This window comes from Erythrolamprus reginae, chromosome 10, assembly GCF_031021105.1.
Source record: "Erythrolamprus reginae isolate rEryReg1 chromosome 10, rEryReg1.hap1, whole genome shotgun sequence".
Lineage (NCBI taxonomy): Eukaryota > Metazoa > Chordata > Lepidosauria > Squamata > Dipsadidae > Erythrolamprus > Erythrolamprus reginae.
Genome location: NC_091959.1, coordinates 4650865 through 4660933, shown reverse-complemented (window position 1 = coordinate 4660933; position 10069 = coordinate 4650865). Strand labels below are relative to the sequence as shown.

The following is a 10069-nucleotide window of genomic DNA, read 5'->3' as shown; positions in this document are numbered from 1 at the left end:
GAGGCCATAGAGGGGGGTCATGTTCACTGTCACCCCGTCAGGGACGCTGAATTCCAGGTCTTGGAGCAAAATGGCCAAGAAAAGGAAGAGTTCCCTTCGAGCGATGGGCTCCCCGATGCACCGACGTTTCCCCAGACCGAAGAGCAGGACTTTCTCCCGTTCATCCGGGTTGATTTCTTTCCCCTCGGCGCTGAGAAAACGCTCGGGAGCGAAGGCGGAGGGATCCTTCCAGAGATTCCTGCAACGAGAACGCAAGGATTGAAGCCAACAGGGCAAAAATCTGGGTTTTCTGGCTTCAGTTCACACATCCCAGATCAAGATCAAGTGAGACAGAGTGGTACTTACGAACTTCATTCGTTCCGTGACAGGGAGAAGCCTCTTTGGGGCCTCTCTAGGAATCTCATGGGAGGAAGCAGGGCAGAAAAGGCAGGGAGAAGCCTCCATGGGGCCTCTCTAGGAATCTCCTGCAAGGAAACAGGGCCTCCACCCTCCCTGTGGTTTCCCCAATCGCATGCCTTATTTGCTTTTACATTGATTCCTATGGGAAAAATGGCTTCTTCTTACAAACCTTTCTACTTAAGAACCTGGTCACGGAACGAATGATAAATCAATAAATCAACGAATGAATATATCAACGAATGAATATATCAATGAATGAATAAATCAATAAATCAATAAATCAACGAATGAATATATCAACAAATGAATAAATCAATAAATCAATGAATGAATATATCAACGAATGAATAAATGAATAAATGAATAAATCAATGAATGAATATATCAACGAATGAATAAATCAATAAATAAATGGCTCACATGTCTGGAGAGATGGTGTTGCATGCCCCTTCTGCCACATGTACCATAGGTTCACCATCACAGGTATAGGGTCTCCTGCTTAAGCAGGGGGGTTGGACTAGAAGACCTCCCAGGTCCCTTCTAATTCTGTTATTTTTGTTATTTCTGTTATTCCATGAGAACTCACTACTTACTCATCATGGTTGACTTGCCACTGGTTGATAAAGACGCAGAGGTCCTTGGGAACGAAGTAGCCCTTGAAGACGGTGTCTCTGGTGGTGCTGAAAAGGAAACAAGAAAATTAATATATATCCCAGTAAGGGAGTGGCTAGTCTCCCTTAATTTTAAAATTTCAGCAAAAAACATGCGATACATGCAGAATATAGTTGTCGGCTATGAATAAATTAACTGCCTTGAAATGGCCCTGGGTTGGGCCTAGAGGCAAAAAGGAGCTGTGACGTTCCTTCAATATACCAGGGTGATCCGACATAAAAAACATATAGCCCCTCCCTGGTACAGAGCTGAAGGGATCAGGTCTGGTGGCTCAGCTGTTAATTCTCTGCCTTATAAGGCAGAAACTGCCAGATCAAATCCCAGTAAGGGTGTGGCTAGCTGATGAGGCCAGAACAAGGCCGAAATGGTGCCATCCTAGTCTCCCTTAATTTTAAAATTTCAGCAAAAAACATGTGATATATATATTCAAAGACAACAAAGAGTCGGCCTGGCTGGGTGTGTGGTGTGGGGGGGGGGGGAAGTAAAATTATTATTATTTTATTATTATTATTTATTAGATTTGTATGCCGCCCCTCTCTGGAGACTCGGAGCGGCTCACAACACAAAAATCAATGTGACCAATCCAATATATTAAAAGACATCTAAAAGCGCCATTTTTGTAGCCCGTCTTTGGACCCGTTCAATTTTGTCAATCTCTTTTTGTAGGCGAGGTCTCCAGAACTGGACACAGTATTATTCCAAATGGGGTCTCACCAGCGCTCTATACAGCGGGATCACAATCTCCCTCTACCTGCTTGTTATACCTCTAGCTATGCAGTCAAGCATCCTACTTGCTTTTCCTACCGCCTGGCCGCACTGTTCCCCCCAAAATTTTCTTTTTTGGAATTTGGGACTTACCAATGGGGAAGTGCGAAGGGCACGAAGGTAGAATGCCTGAAGACTTCCAGGATGAAGGCTTCTGTATAGGGGAGCAGGGAGCGATCGGACAATCGCGGCTTCCGTTCTCTGCCAATGGTAACATCTGGACGGCAGGGACGACCAAAAAAAAATAAAAGATTTATTTTTATTTATTTTTTTATTTATTCATTTGTCCAATACACAAATACATAGGAAGAAAAATTGACATGTGGTAATATGTATAAGGGTAAAAGTGAACTTAGAGGAGAGGATATACGAAACGAAGAGAATATATATGATAAGTGAGAGAAAGGAAAGACAATTGGACAGGGGACGAAAGGCACACCAGTGCACTTATGGACGCCCCTTACTGGCCTCTTAGGAACCTGGAGAGGTCAATCGTGGAGAGTCTAAGGGAGAAGTGTTGGGGGTTAGGGGTTGACACTATTGAGTCCGGCAATGCGTTCCACGCTTCGATAACTCGATTGTTGAAATCATATTTTTTACAGTCAAGTTTGCAGCGGTCGGCATAGAAGTTGAACAAACAAACAAATAAACAAACAAACAAGGGGGAAAAATAACAACTCCTGGTTCCAGATTAGTTCTCCTGGCAGGAAAGGAAAAAAAGAACCCACCTATTTCTTCCCGGATCTTTTTCTGAATTTCGGGATAAGTGATGAGATACATCAGAGACCAGGACAAGCCCGTGGACACTGTGCTGAAACCTGTAACCACAACACACGTGCATAAAAAGAGGAAACGGCGGGACTGAAATAACTCCATCTCTCCTCCTGACTTACACCAGGGTGTGACCCCCAGAAGGGCTTTTTCCAGATGCTTCCATGGATTTCTTTTCCCCGGGAACAGAAGAATAAAATTGCTCAAGTTGTACATCTCCACCCCATGTCCAGTCAACGAAGCAGTGGAAGTGATGTGCCGGTGCCTGGAGGCTGTTGGGGCCTGGATGGGTGTCAACAAACTCAAGCTCAACCCAGACAAGACGGAGTGGCTGTGGGTCTTGCCTCCCAAGGACAATTCTATCTGTCCGTCCATTACCCTGGGGGGGGGGGGAATTATTGACCCCCTCAGAGAGGGTCCGCAACTTGGGCATCCTCCTCGATCCACAGCTCACATTAGAAAAACACCTTTCAGCTGTGGCGAGGGGGGCGTTTGCCCAGGTTCGCCTGGTGCGCCAGTTGCGGCCCTATTTGGACCGGGAGTCATTGCTCACAGTCACTCATGCCCTCATCACCTCGAGGTTCGACTACTGTAACGCTCTCTACATGGGGCGACCTTTGAAAAGTGTTCGGAAACTTCAGATCGTGCAGAATGCAGCTGCGAGAGCAATTATGGGCGTCTCTAAGTATGCCCATATCACTCCAACACTCCGCAGTCTGCATTGGTTGCCGATCAGTTTCCGGTCACAATTCAAAGTGTTGGTTATGACCTATAAAGCCCTTTATGGCACCGGACCAGAATATCTTCGGGACCGCCTCCTGCCGCACGAATCCCAGCAACCGGTTAGGTCCCACAGAGTTGGCCTTCTCCGGGTCCCGTCGACTAAACAATGCCGTCTGGCGAGACCCAGGGGAAGAGCCTTCTCTGTGAGGGCCCCGACCCTCTGGAACCAGCTCCCCCCTGAGATTAGGATTGCCCCCACCCTCCCTGCCTTTCGTAAACTCCTTAAGACCCACCTCTGCCGTCAGGCATGGGGGAACTAAAGCATTTTCCCCTTGCCCATGTTGTTTTGCTATTTGATTAATTGCCTGTGTGCCTGTTTTTATATATTTTGGGACTGTTTTATGAATTTATTCATTTTAAATTGTAATTAGATTGGTGGGTATTGGATTTGTTATTATGTACTGTTTTTTATTATTGTTGTGAGCCGCCCCGAGTTTGCGGAGAGGGGCGGCATATAAATCCAATAAATCTAATCTAATCTAATCTAATCTAATCAAGATCCATCAAATCAAACTACGTGGGGCTACCCCTACCATTCGTCCAGAATGCAGCCACGCGAGCAGTTATGGGCCTTCCAAGGTATACACATATTTCTCTAACACTCCGCGGACTGCATTGGCTGTCGATTGGTTTCTGGGCACAATTCAAAGTCTTGGTTATTGTTCTGGTCTCCGGCGAAGGCCTCTGATAATTGGAACAAAGGATTGCTAAATGCATATATTTGTAAAACACCACATAATCTTTACTTTTCTTTCCTTTGTTCCACACTGAATCATCTTGGCAGGCAGCGCTAATCTCTTACCTTAAACTTCGGTATGCAAGGCAACATCAAAATCATTAAAACATTCCACAAGTCATTCTAAGATTTATGGCTAGTCAGAGTTAGCCCAGAGTCATAAAAACTGCAATTAAAAGCACACAAGGTATAGCTTACATGTGAAAAAACCCCTCCATATTTCTTAATAGCAGATTGACGACTCAACTCTTCTTTTCCGCTGACACCTGGACGTGACGAATTAATTGCTTAATTAATTAACCCGTTCCTCTCCTTAATATTTCTTCCAGGACAGTTGCTCCGTTCGCCTCTGCAAGCATCTGAAATGAGGATTTACCCATCTAGCATCTGCTTCTCCTTCACTTGAATCTGAACCCATAGAAACGTCCTGTGGTTGGTCTCCTCCTCCTTCTGCCTCTAAATCAGGCCCTGTCACTATTTTATAACCACTTTCTGAATCAGAATCTGAAAAATCCCCAAACTGAATAGGAGTATACACAACAGTTATGACCTATAAAGCCCTACGTGGCATCGGACCAGATTACTTGCGGGACCGCCTTCTGCCGCACAAATCCCAGCGACCGATCAATTCCCGCAGAGTCAGCCTTCTCCAGGTCCCGTCAACTAGACAATGTTGCTTGGCGGGACCTAGGGAAAGAGCCTTCTCTGTGGAGGCCCCGGACCTCTGGAATCAGCTCCTCCCGGAGATTCGCACTGCTCCCACCCTCCTTGCCTTCTGTAAAAGTTTAAAGACCTGTCTGTGCCGCCAGGCTTGGGGCCATTAGACCTTCGTCCCCTGGCCGACAAGTATAGTATGTCTTGCTGTGTGAATGGGAATGAATGATTTTAAATGTTAGTAGAGTTTTTTTAAAGTTTTTTAGCTACATTAATTGGATATAATAATAATAATAATAATAATAATAATAATAATGATGATAATTTATTGGATTTGTATGCCGCCCCTCTCCGTAGACTTGGGGCGGCTAACAACAATGATAAAAACAACATGTAACAATCCAATAATAAAAACAACTAAAACCCCTTACTATAAAATCAAACATACACACAAGATATGTATACTGTATATTGTTTTTATATAGAAACATAGAAACATAGAAGTGTGACAGCAGAAAAAGACCTCATGGTCCATCTAGTCTGCCCTTATACTATTTTCTGTATTTTATCTTAGGATGGATATATGTTTATCCCAGGCATGCTTACATTCAGTTACTGTGGATTTATCTACCACGTCTGCTGGAAGTTTGTTCCAAGGATCTACTACTCTTTCAGTAAAATAATATTTTTTCATGCTGCTTTTGATCTTTCCCCCAACTAACTTCAGATTGTGTCCCCTTGTTCTTGTGTTCACTTTCCTATTAAAAACACTTCCCTCCTGGACCTTATTTAACCCTTTAATATATTTAAATGTTTCGATCATGTCCCCCCTTTTCCTTCTGTCCTCCAGACTATACAGATGGAGTTCATTAAGTCTTTCCTGATACGTTTTATGCTTAAGACCTTCCACCATTCTTGTAGCCCGTCTTTGGACCCGTTCAATTTGATCAATATCTTTTTGTAGGTGAGGTCTCCAGAACTGAACACAGTATTCCAAATGTGGTCTCACCAGCACTCTATATAGCGGGATCATAATCTCCCTCTTCCTGCTTGTTATACCTCTAGCTATGCAACCAAGCATCCTACCAACACTATGTTGTGAGCCTGCAATTCACTTTGGATTAGACCCTCAGATGAAGACCTTACCTGCCCCAAAAATATCATTGACCAGATTCACAATTTTCCCAGCGGGCAGCTGAGTTTTCATTTTGGCATCAACTTTCTGTTTTTGGCTTTCCTCGATGAGAGAATCGGTGATATCGCGAATGTGATCCTGAAAGGAAAGAAGATCAAGGAACGTTGCGTTGACTTTACAACAATACCACGGAAGAGGCGAGTTCAAGAACAACCAGACATTTTTATTAAAATAGGAAGCCCACCTTGAGAGAAATCGAAGACAATAACCTTTTTCATATAGAATCCCATGGGTGTTCCATCAGATTTTGGGTGGATTTTGTATTAGGAAAATAGCAAATGGAAAATAACTTTCATGAGTGTGTGTGTGTGTGTGTGTGTGTGTGTGAAATTATCAAATACCACAAATGTCAGAATTTGTAGACCTCTTAGAAAGGGGGAGAGGGTAATCGTATTCTTGTTTTCGTCGGCACCAATCAAACTAAATAAATCTCTTTTTTGTTTATCTAAAAAGAAAATCACACGCAAATTTATCTGGTCAAAAAGAAAAGCAAGAATAAAAGCTACATTTATGCAAGACTATATTAAAGCTACATTTATGCAAGACCATAGACTAAGGGCCAGTCTTGGAGTACCAGACTGGAGGATATATCATTCAGTCGCATCTCTATCCTGGTTAAAGGATTGGGTGACATTAAGAAACTGAAGAGTGTTTACTCTTGAGGGACACAACCTTCAATTCGGCTGGCACCATTATTTATTCCACCGCACAAAGAGTAAGGGGGAGAGGTCAACTGTAGGTAATCTAAGGTTAAAGGTTTTGGGGTTAGGAGTAGAAACCACAGAGTCAGGTAGCGCATTCCAGGTGTTGATTACTCTATTGCTGAAGTCGCATTTTTTGCAATCTAGTTTAGAGCTGGGGACATTTAGTTTAAATCTATTTGCTCAGCTTGGAGATTTCTCCCAACAACGTCTTACCTTCCTGAAGGTCTCGTAATGCTCCTTCACGTTCTTCTGCAGGAAGCAAGTAAATTGCTGGTTGTAGCTCTTAAACTTTTTAATCGCGCTGTTGGGAAGATACCGGAGAAGAGGGATGAAGGTGGATGGATTTCCCGAGCCGGTGGATTCCACAAACTGCTCGCTATTGGTCACAATGTTGACCAGTTCTTCGTCATCGTAATCGTAACGCTTGCCGAAACACATAGCCAAAACCACGTTGGCCACAGCGACCACCAAGTAGAGATAGGGATCCAGGCGGTTCTTGGCAAGCATGACCTCCAGGAGTTTCGCCTTCAGATGGTGGGCTTCCTTGGCGACGTGGTCTTCCAAAAGGCAGGTGGAGAAGGAGGTGAGGCTGGGTGAAGACGCGAAGGTCTTCAGGGCGTTTTGAGCCAGCTTGCGACGAGCGAACCAGACCGGTCCAGAATCTGTGCTGAACGCCATGCTTTGTCCGTCACTCACATGGCGGAAGATGTAAATGTCTGGACGTCCCTTGAAGTCTTCGCTGTGTCTTACGAGAGCTTCCTTGATGGTCTCGTAGCCACTCAGCACCAAGACTGGCATTGTCCCAATACGGATCATCATGACGTCTCCGTAGGTCTCCCTCATTCGAGTCAAACTGAGATGGACATTTTTGCCCACCTCCAGCATGTTGCCAATCAAAGGGTAGCCGCGTGGTCCAGGGATTCTTGGAGAGCCCTGGGAGGTCCGTTTTCGGAGGACGATGAAGAGGAGGCAGAAAACAACCAGGCCAATCAGGACCTCGGTAGCCGAAATCGAGGCCAGGATGCCCAGGAACCACATGGCAAACCTGGATGAAGCTTGACTGAAATTAAAGGAAAGATAAAGACAGTTTAATGTTTCCAAATGTAAAATAATGCACTTGGGGAAAAGGAATCCTCAATCTGAGTATTGCATTGGCAGTTCTGTGTTAGCAAAAACTTCAGAAGAGAAGGATTTAGGGGTAGTGATTTCTGACAGTCTCAAAATGGGTGAGCAGTGTGGTCGGGCAGTAGGAAAAGCAAGTAGGATGCTTGGCTGCATAGCTAGAGGTATAACAAGCAGGAAGAGGGAGATTGTGATCCCCTTATATAGAGCACTGGTGAGACCACATTTGGAATACTGTGTTCAGTTCTGGAGACCTCACCTACAAAAAGATATTGACAAAATTGAACGGGTCCAAAGATGGGCTACAAGAATGGTGGAAGGTCTTAAGCATAAAACGTATCAGGAAAGACGTAATGAACTCAATCTGTATAGTCTGGAGGACAGAAGGAAAAGGGGGGACATGATCGAAACATTTAAATATGTTAAAGGGTTAAATAAGGTCCAGGAGGGAAGTGTTTTTAATAGGAAAGTGAACACAAGAACAAGGGGACACAATCTGAAGTTAGTTGGGGGAAAGATCAAAAGCAACGGGAGAAAATATTATTTCACTGAAAGAGTAGTAGATGCTTGGAACAAACTTCCAGCAGACGTGGTTGGTAAATCCACAGTAACTGAATGTAAACATGCCTGGGATAAACATAGATCCATTGTAAGATAAAACACAGGAAATAGTATAAGGGCAGACTAGATGGACCATGAGGTCTTTTTCTGCCGTCAGTCTTCTATGTTTCTATGTTTCTAGAATTAGGGAAGGCGTAAATCAAGTAAATAAATGTATTTATTTAAAAATAAATCAACCAAAGCACCAGATAGCCAGATGAGGAGCGACAGTTGGACGCAGTCTCCTTCAACCTGGAAATGAGGAGGAACTTTCTGACGGTGAGAGCGATCAACCAGTGCCACGGTAGGCAAAGTTGGCTCTTCTATGAAGTTGGACTTCAACTCCCAGAATTCCTGAGCTAGGATGAGTGGTTCAAGAATTCTGGGAGTTGAAGTCCACAAGTCATAAAAGAGCCAACTTTGCCGATCTGTGAACCAGTCGAACAGTTTGCCTGCAGAGGTGGTGAACGTTCCGACACTAGAGACTTTCCAGAAAAGTTTGGACTGCTGTTGGACTAGTGTGATGACGTAGGATCTCCTGTACCATCAGGGAGTTGGAGTAGAGGACCTGCAAGGTCCCTTCTAACTAAAATAAGATAAGATAAAATAAAATATAAAATAAAATACGGAGTCTACAGAGAGGGGCAGCATACAAATCTAATAAATAAATAATAAATTTAAAAAATAAAAAAAAATAAAAAATATAATATAATAATAATATAATATAATATAATACAATATAATACAATACAATACAATACAATACATAACATAATAAAATAGTCCCTTCTAACTAAAGGTCCCTTCTAACTAAAATAAAATAAGATAAAATAAAATAAAATATAAAATAAAATACGGAGTCTACAGAGAGGGGCGGCATACAAATCTAATAAATAAAAAATATTTTAAAAATGAAATATAAAATATAAAATATAATATAATGTAATGTAACGTAACGTAACGTAACATAACATAACATAATAATATAACATAACGTAACATAATAAAATATAAAATAAAATAAAATAAAATATAAAATAAAATAAAATAAAATAAATCAGTACAGGGAATCGTTGATTTATGGGGCTTAGAATTTCCATTGCTGAGCAAAGTGGTTGTTAAGTGAGCCCAGCCCAATTATATAATCGTTCTTGCCACAACTGTTGAGCGATATCACTGCAGTTGTTAAATGAATCACAGGATTGTTAAGCAAATTTGGCTTCCCCTGTTGACTTTACTTTTCCCTTCTTTCTTTCCTTCCTTCCTTTCCCTCCTTCCTTCTTTCCTTCCTTCCCTTTCCTCCTTCCTTTCCTTGCTTCTTCCTTCCTTCCTTCCTTTCCTTCCTTCCTTGTTCTTTCCTTCCTTCCTTTCCTTCTTTCCTTCCTTCCTCCCTCCCTTCCTTTCCCTCCTTCCTTTCCTTCCTCCTTTCTTCCTTCCCTTCCCTTCCCTTCCTTCCTTCTTTCCTTCCTTCTTTCCTTCCTACCCTCACTCCTATCTCCCTTTCTCTTGTTTCCTCCCTTCCTTTCCTCCTCCTTCCTTCCTTCCTTCCCCCTCCCCTCCCTCCCTGCTTTGCATAATAAATACCTGGTAAAAATTAGGAAGAATAAGAACCAGGGATGAATGCAAACAAAGCCCACGAGTAAAAGTTCTCCTCCAAATGTCTTCACC

At 42.9% G+C, this 10069-nt stretch overlaps 1 protein-coding gene across 1 annotated transcript; it reads right to left on the bottom strand.

Moving 5' to 3' along the window:
- Positions 1 to 988: 988 nt before the first annotated feature.
- LOC139172737 (cytochrome P450 1A5-like) lies at positions 989 to 10069 on the bottom strand. The gene is made up of 6 exons (XM_070761958.1): positions 9986 to 10069; positions 6893 to 7739; positions 5927 to 6053; positions 2565 to 2654; positions 1930 to 2053; positions 989 to 1079 (listed from the first exon to the last, which is right to left on the bottom strand). The coding sequence occupies exons 2-6, from the start codon at positions 7715 to 7717 to the stop codon at positions 989 to 991; spliced, it is 1257 nt and encodes a 418-aa protein (XP_070618059.1). The 5' UTR covers positions 7718 to 7739; positions 9986 to 10069.

Coding starts and splice junctions, on each gene's coding strand:
- LOC139172737 (XM_070761958.1), bottom strand. CDS start 7,717: ATGTGGTTCCTGGGCATCCTGGCCTCGATTTCGGCTACCGAGGTCCTG. Junction 2,655..5,926: donor CAATGATATTTTTGGGGCAG/GTAAGGTCTTCA, acceptor TTGTGGTTACAG/GTTTCAGCACAGTGTCCACG. Junction 2,054..2,564: donor AAAGATCCGGGAAGAAATAG/GTGGGTTCTTTT, acceptor CCTGCCGTCCAG/ATGTTACCATTGGCAGAGAA.